This window comes from Nanorana parkeri, unplaced genomic scaffold (assembly GCF_000935625.1).
Source record: "Nanorana parkeri isolate BGI_ZX_2015 unplaced genomic scaffold, ASM93562v1 scaffold876, whole genome shotgun sequence".
Classification (NCBI taxonomy): Eukaryota; Metazoa; Chordata; class Amphibia; order Anura; family Dicroglossidae; genus Nanorana; species Nanorana parkeri.
This window is the reverse complement of record NW_017307144.1, coordinates 219650-240540: the sequence shown is the minus strand read 5'-3', so window position 1 is coordinate 240540 and position 20891 is coordinate 219650. Positions and strand designations below refer to the sequence as shown.

The 20891-nt window shown below is 39.3% G+C and overlaps 1 protein-coding gene across 1 annotated transcript in view; it reads left to right on the top strand.

Annotated features, from left to right (window-relative positions):
- The window catches only part of CRIM1 (cysteine rich transmembrane BMP regulator 1), a 615863-nt gene that overhangs the window by 394586 nt on the left and 200386 nt on the right, over positions 1 to 20891 (top strand). Inside the window, exon 7 of the mRNA XM_018565709.1 lies at positions 5109 to 5291. Coding sequence (XP_018421211.1) covers positions 5109 to 5291 — 183 coding nt within the window. The remainder of the gene's footprint in view (positions 1 to 5108; positions 5292 to 20891) is intronic.

Here is a 20891-nt window from a genome sequence, read left to right as displayed (position 1 = left end):
TGCTTTTTAAATGTGCATGCACATTGTGTATGTTTGTTCAAATATTTTAAAGGAACTTGTATTGAGGGTATTCTGACTCTGATTGTTGTATTAATGATGTTTCCCTTGCGGAGACCTCTATGCCTGGCCTGTATAAGTGGATATAATCACTGCGGACAATCCTTATCAGATAGCTGAACTCACCAAATACCTTTTCATCCACGGAGTGCTTTATTGCCTAGAGCAGACAACAGGACACAGCAGATGAATAAACAGATGGTATTTGAAGGTCAGAGATGATGTTTCCAAGCAAGCATATACATGTGGCCATATTACAGTCAGCCATTTTTATGCCAGAAATTACTATCTCATGAAGAAGGGGGAAATACATCATAAAGGAGGGAACACAGAAAATGTGGTGCAATAACCAAACTGACCACAAGATGGCAGTATATTAATCAGCTATACTAATACCAAAGATAATAGCTTAAGGAAAATTAGCTATAAAAAAAATCTCACTTCATAGTAATATGAATATTAACCGTGGCTTTGCATTGTGTCATATTTGTACAACTGTGTAACAGCACAAGGGAGATTTGAAGGGTGAATTTGTTGCCCTCTCCTCCTGGAAATAGGACTCAAGATTTGCACAGCTGAATCTGCCTTATTATAAGCTGCACTGAAGTGCTGAACATTTATAGCAACTCCATGAGCCCCCTTAAAAGAGAACTCCAGAAAACGAAAAATTAACTCTTGAAGTGTAGCTACTCCCTCACTGCAAGGGTTAACTGCAAGTTCTGGTGTAGGGGCCCAAATAATAATATTTTTTTTAAAAATGTACTGGCCTGATCCTTCCTGGTTGTTAGACTGGTCCCTGCAGCCTCTTTCCCCCCGGGATCTGATGTTTTAAACCCCACTAACGTCATCATTTCTAATGCAAGTCCAATCACCAGCATTAGATGTTAGGACGCGGAGGGGGAGAGAGGTAAGTGTTGACTGCCGCAGGACCAAGGATCAGATGAGTATATTTTCTGAATACTAGTCCCTAGACTAAAACGAGATGCAGCCCTACTACAAGTTTTTTTTTATTTTTAATAACTTGAGCCCTTTAAATGTGAGGCCCAAGGCAGCCAGCCATTCTACATATACTATAGTTTGCAACTGGCTATATGGTCTAATAAAACAAATTACAGTTCTCATTATGTGTTTTATTTTTTTCTTGGTCTTTAAAAATATTTTCTTTAATCCAAAATAAGTTGCATACCTCCGCTGAGCTACAGGGCATCTCTCACTGCATCTAATAAAAATTCGAAACAATGTCCTTACTTTCCATTTTAAAAGATGCAGCTGTCAGGTATGAGTAAGGGCCTTACAGCCTGTATTTTTCACGGTACTAGTTTAGCAAGGTGCCAGAATAAGCCTTGATTAGGAAGATTGTTCTATGCTTATGACGGAGGACCATTACATTTTCTCACATGTGCCATTGCACATTGTCTGTTTTGTAAATCTCCTCTAGCAATTCATTCAAACTTTGCCATCTACAAGCCACAGCAGAAATGGAAAGTATTTTTTTTGGAAAGTAACCTTCTTTTTCTTAGCTTATGAGAGAAGAACATGGTGTAGGCCTCAGCTGTGTGTAGCCCAATTTTCATGTGTTTGTCCATCTCCATACCACCATTCTAAAGAGTTCTTGTATGAGCAGTTGTGGACTTAATGTCTGTGCAACCAAGTTTTGAGGTTTGTCTCTGACAACTCTCATTAATAGGGTGTTTTTCCTATGAAAGGTTGATATGGATTAATTAGGGTTGCACAGATACCAAGTACAGTACTCGGTACAAGTACGAATACATGTACTGATACTTTTGAGCTCCAAGACTACACTAGAGAAAAATTCAAAAATTAGGAGGCAGCTGTCATTTGTAAGGAGCACACGGAGCTCCTGGGATTTGTACATCTCTGTTTTAATGTACGATTTTGTTTTTATAAATATAAATAAAGGGATGCACAGATACCAGTTTTGTGAGTACTGGTACTTGCCGAGTACTTACAAGTACGAGTACTGATACATTTTTTGTTTATTGTCATGTGACAGTTTTTCTAAAACAATACAGACTAATGATTTCAGGACAGTCGTGGAGCACCAGAGCCAGGTCCCAGCTGCAACCGCTGCAACCCTGGTAGTTCTCGTGAAAATGCCAAGTATCTGCACTGGTACTCGAAAAGTATCTGTGCATCCCTAGTATTGGTTCATTTTCCCCATTATTTTTAAACTCTAAAAACTGTAGTGTGTGAAAATTCCAGGCGTTTGTAGAAGTTCCAGAAATTATGCAAGTAGCACAGCTGCTGGTAGAAATTATACCCTGCCATAGCTGCTGATATCACATATCTTTCTAATTTTTATGCTTGGTTGAATATCCAAACCTCTTGACCATTTCTGCATACTTTATGTATTAAAGTGCAGCCATGTCCTATACATTTTGGCTTTTTCATTAATGATTATACAGCCGCAGGTGTATGTTATATGCAGCACAGTGATTAAAGATTTTGGTTTCTATCGCTGTTCAAAATAAAACACACTTGTATTTTGTTTTACTATACTATATTTTATATCTGTCTACCAATGTAACAAAAATGCCAGGTGTATCTCTGTGGCTATCTGAAATGTTGTGAGAAATTGGACATTCTGCAACATGCAGATCATACCCACTTTATCTCAATAGCAATTACTGTCTGAACTGGCCAGGTACTGTGCTAAATGGTTATACTAGCCTTGGCATCAAATGGTAAGTCTGTACACAGCCTGCATCTTAAAGACCGTTCTCTAATAAAATTGAGTACTGTTTACAGAAGGACCATTGTCAAGCAGTTTGGTCATTTTTTTCAGCAACATTAATTTGCAGTCGAGCATGTATAATTTATTAAAGTGCTGTGGAAACTTAAGTTACAAGAGTAATAGAAGGAAGTGAAAATGTGCCCATTTCAAGTCTTTCCCCTCTTATATGATGATGGATGTTCCCCTGTGACTCCAGATAAATCAGAAAGACTTTTTTTTTTGTCCTCTCAGCACAACTTTAACTGAGTTGCATCCTAGCCATCATAAGATAAATTGCCCCCATATATATATTAGTCTAGCATAATGGGTGTCACTTGTGAGCTGCTTGCTTGAGGACAGCACAGTAAATAGTACAATAACTCAAGTGACATATACTTGCTATATTGAGAGTCCAGAACAAGAAGGGTATTACTTTCTCCCTTAAACCACTTTGTGCATAAAATACAAAGTATTATATAGCTAACATTCATTGTTTAACACACATGCAATTACATTTTTTTTTAAATAATTGAGAGCTGGAATTGCTTCAGGGCCTTATGCACTAACCTATTAAAGTGAACTAAACCTGTGCTTACTGTAAACATAGTCACTACTATGACTAGTTCCTATTTTTTTAATTCAACTAAACATAGTCATGTATGTCAAACTAATCTTGGTTTCAGTGTACTCTGTATAATAAATAAATATCTGTTCACCAAAAATGTTAAAAACGTTTGAAGTGCTCGGCTCCTGGGAGCAGCAATAGACCTTGTGTGATAAAGCAATTAAAGTGACAGACTTTCTGTGTGGGTAAAACAATTAAAATGAGACATATCCTAAACATCTCTTCAATACAGTTTTCTACGTTTTATCTCTTAACTCACATTAGTCTCACCTTCTGTTCTAAAATGACACTGGGATAGCAGCTGTACCCCCCAGTGCCATTTTAAAACAAAAGCCATAGAGGCTCTGGCAGGCCAGGCCCCTGCTAGCATGTAGGTTGGAATTGTTGTCTGCTTGTTACAGCTGTGGTCCAGTGCTAATCCCGGAAGCTGAAAATATCAGCTCATGGACTTCCAATGCTACAGCTCATTCCATAAGAACACATTTCGGGAGCAGATATAATCAAAACACATCCATGTTGTATTTACATTGGCAATGTTGTAAGGTCACTGCACTTCTCTTAGTACGGAGGCCGCAACAGAGCTACTGAATGCTCTTCTCCACTCACCACCTGTTGCAAATCATCCCCCAGACCTACGCTGAAAGCATCTGTCTGGGCCTAGAACTCTTTCTTAAAGTCTTGTTATCAGCACCAGCTCTTTAAAAAGGGCCTGTTTGAGACTGTAAATCCAGACCTATGGCCCATTTCTTTGGTTTGCTGTTAAACCAACTTCCTGTATGGAGTTCAGGACAGCATGTTTTCTAGGGAGGCCCAAGGATCTCATCCATCATTTGATGAAATAAAATGTAGCAAGGGTTCCCGGCTGGGCTAAAAAGCATTTGAACATATTGAAAAGAACATACTGTATGTGAAAATGATCACATTCTGAAAAAACAGATAAAGGATAAAGTAATAGGAAAAAGCCCAATGATTGCATATGCTGCTAATCTAACCACAGTAAATGTATGCCAAATTAGAGAGAAAAAAAGTCCCTCTTAATCCACAACACACATGCATTTACTTTATTTTTTTTTATTTTTTTTGGGGGGGGGGGCAGGGGAAGTGATGTGCAGCAAACAATTGAAAATGTATGTTTTTTTTGCTGTTTGTTTTTTTCCCAATGGCCACATGAGATAAGCAAGCAATATCTTAAAGATGAGATTTAAAAAAATATCCGAGACTAAGTAAAAACAACTGAACATGTTGGATGAATGGAGCCGAGGCTTTTTTTTCTGGCAGCCGCATTATTTTAACTCACAAATACGATATTGTACAAACTAAGTAATAAATGATACCTGAATGTGGACAAAATATGCTGTGGATGCACTGGAAAATAGCTACACTATGCTCCCCATTGATTAATAGCTTCCCTGTTGATTTCTTTAGGCCATATTATCAGTTTGCATGTGGGTCTACGTAACGAAACACATGCACACTGTATATTAGATGCATAATGAGTTATAGTGGGGTTTTTTGTGTTTTTGTTTTGTGTTTTTGTTTTGTGTTTTGTTTTTTCATTATCATTTTTTTTTAATGGTGTTTTTCTGGATAAATGGACTAACCATAGAATTTTAGATAGCTGCTTTGCTATACTCATTGATCACATTTCACAGGCTGAATCGGCTGAACATTTTTTTTTTTCCGTTGCTTTAGAGACAAAGCCAACATGCATTTTTAATAATGTGGAATACTACGATGGAGACATGTTTCGCATGGACGCTTGCCGCTTCTGCCGATGTCAGGGAGGAGTTTCCATCTGCTTTTCAGCTCAGTGTGGTGAACTACACTGTGACCGCTATTATGTACCAGAAGGAGAGTGCTGTCCAGTCTGTGAAGGTTGGTTTCAACTCATTTCACTCATTTGTCAACATTTGTATGACTGTTGTTTTTCAAATGGCAGCTCGACCCAGCCAGATACTTACAGAGTTAAAATACTTAAATGGAAATTGCTTCACTTGGTATACAGAAACGGTGTCACTGTCATCTTTTGTCTGCTGTTTGGATTACTAGTGTAAATCATCACACTAGTGATGGATTCCCTGATCATATTGTAAGTCTACCCAAATGTCTTCCTTTTCCAGCCAATAATGTGCAGTGCAGGCAGCCCTAATGGAAGCCACATTTCAGCTTTCAGCTTGTGTAAAGTGTTTAGAATAGCAACAGATTTCAGCCTTAAATTATAACTAAAGGCAACTGTATGACAGTCTAAGCAAGTACCACATTCATTTACTATGTGATGCACAACCCTCTTAAACTTATTTTATCTTCCCTGACTGAGCCAAATCCTTCATTTGTGTTTCACATGCTCCCTTTTCCAGACATTTTAGCTAGTTTCAGCAACAACACAGTGCTGTCAATCCACAAGGCAGTGGGCAAGACTAGGTGTGTCCAATTGCTTATTAAAAAGCTAAAGTCTCTGTGAATCAGAAGTGACAATGTTTCTAACCACATCATCTACAACATTTTAATCCCACTGCAGTACAAAAGGCACAGCCTACATGACAGTGACAACTCCCTATGAATTCAGGAGCACTGCAGGTTGTCACACCATCACAGGAAGCTGCAGGCTCAACGGGTATTTGTGAGACTTTGTAGGGGGACTAAGAGAAAGCTCTAAGCTCACATACATTTATAATTAAAGTGCTACAAACCTATACATTTGTTTTGTATTGTTAATGGGGGGCCATAGTTCTAATTTACATGAATAAAGTATCTACATTGTTCTTACCTGTGTAAGAATTGTAAATTAATCTTAGACCTTTTTGATTTTCTTAAGCTGTGAGAACTGATTTTGTTTTTGTTTGGTATTAGTACCTCATTTGTAAAGTGTCATTTGTAAATGAATCTTATTAAGAAAACAAACTTGCAAATAAATGTTGTATTAGAATATTGTATTAGACCTCAGAATTCCTTGATCTGTTGGTGTTCTTAAAAGAAACATTTCATTTTGTTGGCTGTCATTACTGACCTCTACTTCTGAAAATGATAGTTGCCTGGCTGCCATGCTGATTCAGTGGCCTCATTGCTTTGAATCTTTGAGCTGGTACAAGAATGCATATGTTTCTGACTTTCCACTTTCACTTATGTGCTGCATGCCTATCTCACATTTCTTTAATGATCATATATTTTCTTGTGACAGTTGTATTTTAATATCTATTTTAATACCTAGTTCATGATTTAGTGTCTTATGAGTGAAGTCCAAACATCATGTAGCCAACCTTAGAATTGTACTGAGACAATCTGCGCGTGGTATCATTGTGTGTTGGCCATTGCAATTAGAGTGCAGTTATATTATTGTAAATTAAGGATAATTAAACAATATCCACAGATAAACTATTGTCAATACACGCGCGGACGGCAACCTCTTTCCAGCGGGTGGACGTACCTGAACGTAATTTTTTTCTGCTTGTGCACGCCCCTGAGCAGTTCCTGCCGGGTGTGTAAACAGTCGGTATTGACATGTATGCCACTAAAAAACATGCACCCCCAATGCTGCTGTCGGTTATCTTGGGCTCCACTGTCCCCCCTGCAGGCCCGGGACTGGCACAGCGGCTACTAGGAGTGAGAACAGAGTAGAGATTAGCATTCTCCCACTGCTGATTTCTCCTCTCTCTTGAAAGGCGGAAGCCATGTGTATTACATCACTTCCACCTTTAGCTGTCATTTCTCTGGCTGCTATAGCCAGAGAAGAAGCTTGTGAAACAGATGTCTGCTGTATCAGCTTCTTTGGGGGTCCCAAGGTGATATTAGGGCTCTTAGAGACCCCTGATGTCTCCATTAAGAGGACCTGTCATTGTATATTGGCAATCACATAAGGGGTGATAGCAATAATTAAATTAAAGTCTCCTATTTAAAAAAATATCCCGCCCCGCGTGCACGCAAATATAAATGTAAATATGCTTTGGGTGCCCCTACGTGCGGAAACAACGATTATGTCACATGTCAACACCAATGTGGGAGTGTGAGCAATAATTTTAGGGCCATTAATCACTGAGCGGTAAAAACTTTTAAATATTCACCTATGGCCAATTTTAGGCATGGTCGTTTGTTGCGATTTTGCGGGCGCACATTTCAAGCTTGACATGGTTGGTGTCTATTTACCCAAAGTGACCCCATCTTTTAGGTTTCACCCCAAAAATTGGATAATAATATTTCATAACATAGGGGAAATGGTTTTTTCCTTTAAAAATTTTTTTTTTACTTTTTTCATTATATAGTAAAAAATAAAAACCCCAGTGGTGATTTAATACCACACCAAAAAGTTATATCTGTCCCCAAAAAATTTTATAAAATTATTTTAAGTACAGCGTTGCATGACGGAATAAATTTCAAAGTACTGCAGCGCAGCATACTGAAAAATGACCTGGACTGGAAGGGGGTTTAACATCCCGGACTTCAAGTGGTTAACTAATGGAAATAGAAGTATTAAAAATTGTTGCTCAAGTAGACATAAGTAAAAGAAAATGTAAAAATTGTGAAAATACATTAAAGCAAACCCGTAAGACCTTAAAAGTCTACTGAAATGGAGTCTACTGTTAGGCAAGCAAAGTCTAAAGGGCCAGTCACCAGAATTGCCTGTGGTTGCCTTTAAAGTATTATTAATCTCTCAAACTTTTTTTTCACTAATGAATCCGGATCAAACAAATATACATTGCCCAGCAAATAATTTCTTTACATTTTTGAAAAGGCACTTAGTCATCCTGTTTTTCGGACAGCTGGCTCCAACTCTCTCAGCTTGGCTTCCTTGAACTTTCTGTCCAGTACACACAGCCTACTGGCACACACAAGGATGACTCCATAGGACCCTGCGAGGAAAAGGAGCCATCCAAAAACAGAATATTGGGGTCAATGCTCAGGGAACAAGCAGATTCTGCAGGAAGCTAAAACTTATAAACATTAATTAGCAACATCCTTTGCAAGTGATTATATCAGCGTTTAAAATAGCTTAAAAACCTTTTGACTTTAAAGCCCATTTCCACCTTTGATGAGGTATTGAAAAAACAAAACAAAATCAAAACATATGCTAGCAATGTACACTGAGTGTACATATAGTAGGCATATAGAGTTGCTGTATATGAACACAGGAACTTACATTTTTTTTTAGCTTTCCTCTTCATATCCTCTTGGAAATGGCTGCCTCTGAGCTTTGCAAGCAATCTGTGGAAGTTACAACTGAACTCTCCACCCCCATGCATTAGTATTCATATTGGCATCTCCCCTGGACAGTGTATTGTGTGCAAAGGCAGAGCTGGTGTTTAGTGATTGTTACACAGAATTACAGTTGTTTACAGCCTGCTCTATAATCACAGCCTGGTATCAAACTGAACTTCCTGTTGCGAAATTGTTTAATTCGATTCAGAACTAAAAATAAATGAAGAAAGCCTGCAATGCGAGCCATAAAAATGTGCACATGTATACATCATCAGTGCATCTGCACATTACCACAATAAATGCAAATCACTTACAAAGGTGGGAATGGACTTGGATATCACTCTATGCTGATGCTTCCCCATTAGTTACTTGCCGTGTCATGTTCTGCATTATTTTTCTGTGTGGAGGCATCTGTCTCCTGCCTCATCCCCTAAATTTGAGGCTCGCTGGCCAGCTCCATTGGCTCGTCTCCTGCCAGATCTGGTTGGAACGGATCAGGAAGGGGGGAGATTTCTGGGATTATCTAGCAGCCTTCCACACAGAATTTGATTCCTGGACCTCCAGATTGGAGGGAGCTCTGTAGGATGAAATGGAGATGCTATGCCAGCAGGTGTCTTCTAATGACTAAACTTGCTAAACTCTTGTGCTCAGTCACTTCCCATGACTCCCACATCATAGCCCTAGAAACTTATTCCCATGTGGCCTTCATACAACAACTACAATGTAAGGTGGAGGATGGAGGGAAACACAGTCTCCATAATAATATCCGTTGGAGGTGGGTTGCTGAGGTGACGTAAGAACCGCGTTTGCACTCTACAATAACTTGTGCTGGGCAAACAACCAACAGAAGCCATTGAATTGAACAGGTTACATCCTGTATCTTGAAGTCATACTGGGCTCCTGAATTACAATGGGGATGTTTTGTGTTGTAAACATTTTTTTAACACCAAAGAGGAGATAATTTAGGGGTGCTTGGCGAATGGACCCAATTAACTTTGACGGCACCATGATCCATCCGTTCTCCAGTTTTTCTTGCAGGTCAGTGATTTTGCTAGGGTTCAGTTGGAGAATATCTTATCTGATATTGACCTACAAGCCTTACCATGGGTGGAACCCTCGCATCCCTGGTCGTTTCTCCCCCCTATCCTCTTTTACAATTCACATCTTGTGTCTGTAGGATAAATTTGTCTTTATCTGTCTGATTTCCTCCTACATAGGTCCCTTGAGTCTGCTGTTTTGACAATTCAGCATTCCCTCCAGCGTTGCATAAATCGACCTTTGGGAGATGGAATAGATCTTATAGGTGATTGGTCTCAGCATTGAGCGTGTTGCTATCTAGGGCTGAAGCGAGCGCAAACAATCATTTGTTAACTTATCTGCATAGTTGGCTCTCTCTGATAGGCTGTTTCATTCATTTTTCATGCCGCTGCCCCCACCTGTGAACCTGGAGCCTAACCCCACAGCTTTTGAGTCTTTTTTGTTTTTTTTTACAAGACTTACCTTCCACTCATACTATGTTGCTAATTTATTTTATTATTTCATTATTTCTTCTTTGTCTACCCAAAAGTTACCTTCCTACTTGGGAGAGGGAATTGTGATTATCCATTTGTGAGGCTGAATAGGAAAAATCTCACATAATTTGTAAATAGTGATCAAATCCCACAAAAATAATTTGAACATTTTGACTCACAGGTACAGGTGTTCTGATCAGTTACATCACTTTTACCCATCTATACCTGATTCTTGTTGGCAGTGTCAGGGTTTTCCTGGACATATGATGCACATCTGGTGGAGCTGTCCTCCTATCAAGGAATAATAGTGGCAGGGAGTTTAAAACAACATGGAAACTGTCCTTTTACTTCTTCAGCTCATCCCACACAATTATTACCTTTTGCATAATTTGTCCCTTCTACTAGATTGTACATTCTTATGGGCAGGCCCTCTTAACCCTCCTGTATTGAAATTTAATTGAAACTGTACTATCTCCTTCCATATTGTAAAGTGCTGTGCAAACTGTTGGTGCTATATAAATCTATATACATCTCTTCCTCTCTGAACTTGACCAGGCAGATAATGGGGATTCCATTGTTTATCTTACAAGCTTATTGAGAAGCCATTTGAAGAAGCTTAAAGAAATAAGCAGCATTGAGGACCGTAGACACAGTGGTCGGCCTAGGAAACTTAATGTAGCCGATGAAAGGCACATCATGCTTACTTCCCTTCAACATCGGAAGATGCCCAGCAGTTCCATCAGCACCAAACTTGCAGAAACCAGTGGTACCCAGGTAAAAGCCATCTACTGTTCAGAAAAGTCTGGCCAGAAGTGGTCATTAAGGAAGGATTGCTGCCAAAAAGCCATGCCTCCGATGTGGAAACAAGGCTAAGTGACTCAACTATGCACAAAATCATAGGAACTGGGGGGCAGAAAAATGGCAGCAGGTGGACTGATGAATCAAAATTTGAAATATTTGGCTGTAACAGGAGGCAGTTTGTTTGGCGAAGGGCTGGAGAGCGGTACAATAATGAGTGTCTGCAGGCAACTGTGAAGCATGGTGGAGGTTTCTTGTAAGTCTGGGACTGCATTTCTACAAATAGAGTTGGAGATTTGGTAAGGATCAATTGTGGCTTTAATGCTGAGCAATACAAGGAGATACTTATCCATCATGCCATACCATCAGGGAGCTGTGTGTTTAGCCTCAAATGTATTCCGCCACAGGACAACTACCCGAAACATACAACCTATGTCATTAAGAACTATCTTCAGCGTAAAGAACAACAAGGAGTCCTGTAAGTTATAGATTGGCCCCCACAGAGCCCTGATCTCAACATCGAATCTGTCTATGATTACATGAAGAAGCAGAAGGATTTGAGGCAGCCTACATCTACAGAAGATCTGTGGTTAGTTCTCCAAAATGTTTGGAACAACCTACCTAATAAGTTCCTTCAAAACCTGTGTGCAGGTGTACTTAGAAAAATTGATGCTGTTTTAAAGGCAAAGGGTGGTCACACCAAATATTGATTTGATTTGGATTTCTCTTCTGTTCATTTAATTTCCATTTTGTTCAATGATAAAAAATAAACTGTTAACACCTTTATTTCTGAAAGCATTCTTACTGTACAGCATTTTTTCACACCGCCTACAACTATTGTACTGTGTGTATATGTATGTGTGTGCATGTATTCTCTCTCGCTCTCTCTCGCACACTGTGCTTGGGGGGATATTTGTGGAACGGCAGATAACAATAAATCTGTAATTGATTACTTTATTGTTAAAATGCAACAACGCTGAAGATTGTTCAGCCAGAAATCTACACACTGCTATATAAAGTATGTATACTGTACAAATATGTATCTGTCAGTATTTCCTAGCACAAGGGAAATTACATGATCTCCATTACGCAGTCACCTCGAATATATGTCTTCAGTGTGCATGTGTGATTACATTGCTGTCTTCTTTCATTGCTGCTCACTACTCCAGTAATGGTTAAGATACTGCACATCTGCTTAAGACATCTGCTTCAAGCATCTGATGGACGTAGTGCCGTTTACTGATCCATTCATCCATTCAAAGAGAAAAGTAGCAGCCCTGTGCAGGGTTATCACACCAAGGACAGACCCTGCCTTTTAATGTGCGTTTAAACCTTTATCTGGATTTCTTACATAGTGAGCATTTGTTAGATTTTGTCAGTTTCCAGGAGATCTGAAAGATACTAGTAGAAGCAATATTATAAGATACTTTTTCATGAAGCATTTCAGTGGAGTTAAAAGAATTTAGAGTAATAATATACTTCAGAATACATCTGTGTAGGTGAACAAAGAGATTTATTAGAAGTGAAAAAATTAAAGTGTACAATTAGCTGTGGACTATTTAGGGCTAGTTCACACCATAACTGCATCAGAACTGCGCGTGTCTACGCAGCTGCAGTGCGGTTTTATTTGTGTTTGTTTGCTTAAAATGGGCTTTCAGGTGCAGTCCAGTGCGTTTACATGCATTTTTTATGTTTTCCGTTGTGATCAGGTGCAGCTAAAATGTGGCAAGCAGGGTTTTTTTCTGACTGCACTGGTGTGAATAGTGCACCAGAAATTCCATCGGAAAGCTTTGTGACACGATTTTGATGCAGCTGCCAAAGTGAACGGACTGCATCACAACTGCATCTGGTGTGAACTAGCTCCTGGTGTTCTCTAAGGCTTTAGTCTAGGTTTGATCACACACTGAAGGGTCCACTTTTTAAACTCATAGAGGTCTTAGATGCTTAATTGTAAGGAGCTATCCCTGGCTTCAGATTTGTATCCCAGGATAATAATGAGACTGTCCCTTTTACCTACACAACCACTCATTATCCCTATCTCGAACTTGCTGGGCATATGACTGGACAAGTGTTGTGTTCTGCGTTCTAGCTGTTTAGCTTGTTCTGATTGTTTGCTTGTCTTTTTTAAATTGTTGTCTTCATCAAGTGAGTTCACAGGCATTTATCAATCTGTTTCTGGGTAGATGTGTAGATAGGAAAAGGTAGGTTGCTGGATTGTTACCTAGGTTAACATTGGTCTGTTTGCGAGCGATGTCTTGAACTTGCATCCAGAATCTGTTCTGTCGAGCAAAGTACTTTCATCTGTTCTGCATCTCAACAGCTTGTAGAGGGGTCTGTGTATATGTTTTGTGTAAGATTGTTGGTACTTTGTACTAGTGAGTTAGGATTTTGTATCCTAATATTTTCTGGTGATTGAGTATTAGTAATTGTAATACAAACTATCATCTCTTTGGTCAGACGTGAAAGAGACTTGAAGATCTCTCTTTCCCATTTTAGAATAAAAGGTTGGATAAAGATTTGGTTGGGATATTAAAAGGTCATAGACCCTTGGCAGGAAGTGTCAGATAGTTCCAGTCTGTGAGCAAAGGTGTTCAAAGGCATTGTTTCTGTGTAGCATTTGTTTGTTTTTGATAAGGGTTAGCAGAAAGTGTTTTAATTAGATACTCTTGCAGGTGTCTAACGGGGGTCTGTCACCATGTGAATTTCAGAAGAATGCTTGACTTTTCCTGAGGTTATGAATTATTTAAGTTTGTTTTTTTCTTTTAAAGCAATTGCAATGTTTGTCATTAAAATCGGGCTTAAATACTGGATTCCCTATTATTGAGATGCCTTGTTCCGATTGGGTATTACTAGCAGTGTCAGAAATTGTTTTAACAATCTGGTCATTGGTAGGATGAGTCCCCAGGAATTTGCTATGTTTGGGTACTAGCCATGGAAGGCATTGTAGGTACTATTTAAATCTCCTGCTCTAAATTGATTAATTTGTTTCATTTGCAATTCTGCAGCACTCAATTGCCTTGGATAGGTTGACTGTCCATCCCCTGGTAATATTTCAGGATGCCTAGCAGTCTTATACCCCCACTAACCTGGCAGACATAGGGTTTTTGTATGAACATATGTATTGTGAAAATTCCTTATGGAGGGGTGCCCAAGGAGTTTGTATGGGCCTTTGCCCATTTGAAGATGAAGTTGCCTTGCAGATGTGCAAATCTAGTTTGTAGGAGAGCAATATTAATGGCCACTGTTTGTTATAAGGCCCTCGCTGTCACAGTAAATTTAATATATTGTATGATTTATGCATGTTGGGGTTAAGGCCTATATGATGCATTGTAGATTTCAGGAAAAGCTGGAAAATGCTTTTTCTGCATCATTTGAGAGTAGGAACATGGGAATTTTGTTTAAATGTGCTTCCCTACTGGGAGTAAAGCCAACTTGATCAAAATGGATCAAATGCTTGACATACATTACATATTGCTTGTAAGTAGGGACATTATCTATTGGTGAGGTTTACGGTAAAAAGCTTCAGATACATGTTTAAAAGTAAGATTGGTTCATCGTTGCTGGACCGCATAGGGTCTTTACTGTCTTTAGATATTACTGATATGTGGGCACATAACTTGTCTGGAGGCAAGGTTTCTCATCTAGATGTGAATTAATTGCAGCCAAAATCTCTGGGGTCAGAAACTGTAAAGAAGCCTTGTCATCTCTGCAAAACCATAGGGTTCAGGTACATTACCAGATTTTAGAGCTTTACCTGCTAAGAATCATCAGGAGAGAGATTAGTAGTTCTGTGTCAGCTTGGGGTATAGTGGGGAAACCTGAGTCTATATATTGTAGTCAGTAATTTTCTGTAGTTTATTTGTATAGTTTGGAGGATTGTGGTCCTAGGTTTGAGGGGGGCCTTTTTCAGACTACATGTTTCAGCTGTTTCCATAGATGTTTGATAGGATTTAGATCAGGGCTTATAGAAGGCCACTTCAGTATAGATCAATGTTTTGTTCTTAGACACTCTTTGGTACTTGGGTAGCTGTATGTTTGAGTCATTATCCTGTTGGAGAACCCATGACCTGCACCTGAGATGGAACTTGCTTATACTGACCAGTACATTTCACTCCAGAATTCTTTGATTTTCTTGGGCTATCTTTACGTCCTGCACAGATTCAAGGCACCTCATGCTAGACACAGCAAAGTAATCCCAAACTATAACCAAGCCACCCCCATGTTTTACAGTAGGTTATGGGTTCTTTTCTTTGAAAGCTTATTTTGTTTTGTTCTTCAGTAAACATAGAGCGGATGTGACTTGCCAGAATGCCATTGTCAAAATCGCTAAACTCTTACACTTGCCCAGTTTTTCTGCTTCCAACACATCAACTTTAGGAACACAATGTTAATTTGCTGCTTAACATATCCAACCCACTTTTAGGTGCCATTGCCACAAGATAATGTTATTTAATTAACCTGTCAGTGGTCATAATGTTATAGTTGTTTAGAATATATGGATCTGAAATGTAAAGTAGAACTGAACACAAAACTTTTTTTTTCATTTTAATTTTGGATAGAGTAAGTTAGGATTATAACGGTCATCTATTTTTTTTTCTCCCATAGACAGAACAGGAAGTGACTCCTTCCAAAGAGGGAAATCCCTGGTGGTCATCAGTGTTACCAGAACCAGTGTCTCCAATGGAAGATTTTCCATCACATTTTGTTAATTTCAGATATGTTTTAACTTTCTGTGATAACGGTCGTCAGGGCAAATAGAGGTGGGAGTTCTCCCTAATGGGGATACAGACAACATTAAAAAAACTGACTGCTGTTCTAATCCCTCTCCCTTCTATCCAAAACAAAACAGTTTTGGCTTCAGTTGCCTTGTAAGACATTGGGCATTTGTTAGTTTGAAAATGGGTCTCGTTGGGATATGCTACTTGTGCACTTAGTCTCTTGAGTATGCAAGGTCTTTTTTATGGGAACATTCAATCCCTGTAGAAACCTCGAAATAAATGGTGACAAGGGGAAGTAACCTACTGAGGAAAAGGGGTAAGGAGCTGCAGGTCCAGAGTAAAAATCAAATAAAAACTCTTGTTGAACAATAAACCTATACAATGAACATGTGTGAGGAACACTAGGAAGTGTATACCTGGAAGGACAATCCTTTGTTCTGCCTCTAACAATTATTGGTTTAGGTCCTCATATGAAATGGCCAGCAAACCAGGATTTACAACCAGATGTAGAGTTATATTGATGTTTGATTTTCCCATGGAAATGGTCAGATATGTGTAAATAACCACAATGGAATTAACGACTGGTGTGTAGTACATTGTTGCAAGAAATAGGTTTTGATCAATAATGCTTTCAGAAGCTGAATGGCACAACAGCGCCAGAAGGGTTAAGGCCTGTCCACCTGCAATAGGTTAAAAAAATGCATAGGTGTGCTTGTCAGATTGAGCTGTTGATATCCAAATCACAAGACCCAGGAATGCAGAATCTATTGTCTAGAGCTAGGGAAAGAGTAATGTCCAATTATAGGTTGAGCAGAAGGTGACTAAAGATATTGAGTCCACATAGAATGGTAGAGTATGTCTGAGTGTTAGGAGAATCTCAGGTCTGTTTCAAACTGAGGCACTTGAGGTCGGTACACCCATGTGTGTTTTAAACAAATTCATTAAATCATTGTTCCATGATTGAACAACTGTCAGTTTTAAAAATGGTTAGACTGTCCAACATTGGGGACAGGTAACAAGCAATGAGTTCTCATAATCTCTGATCCATAATCGTGGAGTTGTGGTAAGCAGGGCGGGGAGGAGAGCTTGGTCTATTTAGACAGCTGACTCCTCCCCCGCACCACCGGCTTGGCCTCCTGTGACACGGCTCTCCATCCTGATGTGTCACAGGAGGCCATGCGGGGTGGAGAACCCCGCCTCCTGTGACATCGCGGCTCACAGGGCTCTCCGCCCTAATTGGCTGCCTGAACGTTTCTCTCCTTCCAGCTGCTCGCTTGTTTATTGTCACATGTGGCGTATGTGTGTATTACTTGGTTGTAAATCCTTTAATCATCTTTGCATTTGTGCTGACACTATCCTTTCTTTTAAGAGATGGCTACATTTGTTACCCATGGTCCTGTGTGTATTAAGTTATTAAGGACTCTCAAGATTTTGCAAAATGGTTTTCTTAGCTGTGTCAAGTCCTTTATCTCTCCCAGGTGTACTGATAAGATTAGTTTAGTGCAGGGGGAAAATGATTCAAAGCCCTGCTTTGTACATGAAGCACATGGCACTTACAGAATGTGCCAGCATGTCTTAAGTCTTCCTTTCTTGGAAATTGTTGGCCTTACACTCTGAGGTGGAGGTCATAATGGGTATTTTCACCTTGTTGTCCATGTTTCCTGTACCACGTGTGGATGAATGAGAGCCAAAATGTTCCGCTTTGATCTCTGGGATTTTTCTTTCCTTTGGAATAGGCCACTATCAGGTGAATTTGCAAAGTATAGTGTCTTCAGACTGTTTGCCAGACCACACCCTCTTTTTTCATGTTTTTTAATCCATTTTGCAAGGGCATGCATGCATTCTTATTGCCAGCAATTTGCTTTTTCTTACAATAAGAATGTGTGAAATTAAGAGGTTACTGTACATATTCATTAAGATTAATGACAGCAAGAATTAATTAGTTGGCCATATAATTGAATTAAAATTTAATTCTTAAAGTGACTGATTTGACAGGATCTTTGTAGGTCAGTCAATATATATATCAAATTGAGATGCCATGTCTCATAGTGTCTTGTTTTAAACCCCTATATGTAAGTATGCTTAGCTTTCTAATAACACAGCCTATTTTTAAAGATAGACTATTTTTAAGGATGAAAACTGAAGAAAAAACAAGACTGAGTGACCATAGCAATTCAGACTTACAATGTCTAAACTGCACTAGTAATAATAAATATGTAAGTGGTTGGGTCATATCTCCACTTTTCTGTTCAACTTGTCTACTTCGAAAAAAGCTGCAATGTTGCCATGACCTTCCACCAATGTACTGGACAAGACTGATAAAGCAGATACACACGCTTGACCCAAGCACTGATGGGCGATATGGTCAGATGTATTTTTCATGCAATTACATTTCCCATACCCTTCAATATCCTACTGATGCCAATCAATATTATATTCTACTTTTGTTTATTTTTTTTTTGTTTTTTTAAGGGGTTTTTTTGCAAACAATACAGAACAATAGCTAGAAAAAATGACAGCACAACAACATGATTATGGATAGCATACAAAAGAAAAATTAGATAGAAGGGTGCAATTACATCAGAGCGGGGATCCTGGGTAGCAGGAAAACTCAGTGAGTTTTTTTTTTCTGAAACAGTAACAGAGTTTATTTGACAGAGAGGCCTGGTCTCACAATCACACAGAACCACCATGGTAGTATTAAACACTATCAAGATTGGCAACCATCGAGAGCTCCAACCATTTGGACCAAATTTATTTGGGCAACCTTTGACTTTCTATGTCAGCTTATAAAGGGAAACCGTCTGATTCACCAAGGATTTTCATTCTGTCAAAGAAAGTGGATTACTTATTTGCCAGTGGATAATTAATTTTTTGCATAGAAAAAAAGTATAGTATTTAGAGTTTTTAAGAGTAGAGGGATATCTAGATCACCAGCATATCCCAAAATACACTACAGTGGGCAATGAATATGAGGGGCATCCAAATTATCACTAATAAATGTAGTAACATTACACCAATAAGAACTAATTACAGAGCTACTCCAAATCATGCGCCAAACATCTGCATAGGCTGCAGAGCAATGAGGACAGTAAGACGAAGCAAGTTTGCTCATATGAATATGAAAGCCTAGATGGAGTGAAATATATTCTATGCAAAAACTCAATTTTACCAGTTTGTACCTGGCAACAATAACCGATGGTATCATATGTGAAATCACAGATTCCCACACCTCATCAGATGAGGATGGAATATCATTCAACCTCTTGTCACGCAACCTATAAAAATTAGAATTACTAGCCAACAAAAGATTAGAATAGTAATGTGAAACTAGCTTAGTACGATCAGGAGTAAGGAGCAATTTTTCAATCAAGTGAGGTTGTAAACAGATGCCATGCAGCTCAACCTGGGCTGCGGTCGCATGTCGAAGTTAGAAATATTGGAAGAACCACTCCTTAGGGAGTTTAAATTCACTCCGGAACTCATCAAAAGACTTAGTGACCATCCGAAAAGAGCTGGTGCAGATATATGATACCAGCCCTTGCCCACAGCAATTGATCTGGTAAGTGTAGGAATTCCGGTAGATATTGACTAAACCACAATGTAGAATTTGGAGAAAAGGGGGCAGAGGCTGGTGCAAATGTTCGAACACACCATTTTATAAGTTTAAGAGAAACCTGTACAGTGTCAGTACCTGGAACTGGAGAAAAAGTTCCCCTGTAAAAAGCTTTGGTTAAAGATTTGAATGAGGATAAAATGGCTGCTTCCAGGCTGCATTGGGAAACTGAGGGCACATCCTAGTGTCACCAGAGTTTTGTCCACAATGTCAAGTATACACGGCATTAAACAAAAAAAACATGTATTAATCCATAACCATAGAAATGGGGGAAAAAAGTTATTTGTAAATGTGCTATGTAGAAAACTCAAATAGGGTGAACAGCGAGTTATTGCTTCCCATAGGAAGGAAATTGTTATATTGGTTACATCTACTGTATAAGTTACTTATGTAGGGTTATTTTTACCAAAAAGTTATCTTGGGTTAGTCTAAAGCAGCAAGATAGAAAGACCCGCACCAGCATTACTATATGTTTCACTTTTTGTTTCATGTGTACTGTTTCCGACTACCTTTTTTTCCCCCATAACAATTTTTATTTTGAAAAAAGGATTGACATTACAATCTGATACAAAAAAAAACATACATAAATTGTAACCATCTCAAAGTGATATGACATAATAATCAGTCGTATTAGTATTCGATTCTTCTATAGTACACACAGTCTGACTACCTTTTTGATTACATGCAGTATGAATAGTGTGGCAGTGTAAGCCAATGCCACGGTGGAGGATGGCGACCTTGGCACCCAGGAAGAACCTGGCTTTTCAGGTTCTTCCTTATAACCTGAAAAGCCAGGTTCTTCTTTATAACCTGTTTTACTTTCTGGGCCCTCTCAGCCCCTTTGGCTGAGAGTCCTGGGTGCCAAGATCGCCATCCTCCACCGTGGCATTGGCTTACACTGCCACATATCCACTTATAACAAGGACACTCCACTGTAGTCCAGGTAAATCAAGTAAAATGCAGTTTATTAAAGGGCAAACACAAAATAGCTTGCAGCAGCAACACAAGACAGTCCTTTATATGGCTCAGTATCTTTCCTCATGAGCCCTCACTCTGCTCTCTCAGAAGTGTGTCCCAGTGGTCCTAGGGTCACCGACCTTCCTGACCTCTCCCAGCCTTCCCTGGCTGTTCCGCGTGTCCCACACGCACCTGAGTCTGCTGTGGCTTTGTGCTTCCTGCACCCACACAACTCCAACACTCCTCTCTGAACTCTGGTTCAGACTCCTAATAAGGCTGCTCTCAGCCACCTGATCCAGCTATACTGGTCATCAGAATCACCTGGCCCCAGGACTAGAGATTTCATCCCACCCAGAGCCCTACGAAATCTCCAGAGCTCCAGATCCCAGCTACATTTAGGAAAACTTGGAAGAACCTGAAAAGCCAGGTTCTTCCTTATAACCTGAAAAGCCAGGTTCTTACTTATAACCTGCTTTACTTTCTGGGCCCTCTAAGCCCCTTTGGCTGAGGGTCCTGGGTGCCAAGGTTGCCATCCTCCACCGTGGCATTGGCTTACACTGCCACAATAGGAATACTTGCATGCAAGAGCTGCAAAATACAGTTATTGGCAAAATATATGGTCCAGTGGTAGTTTTCCGAATAAAAAGAATTTAGCATGTTGTCTCAAACAGTACATTTTGGTTTT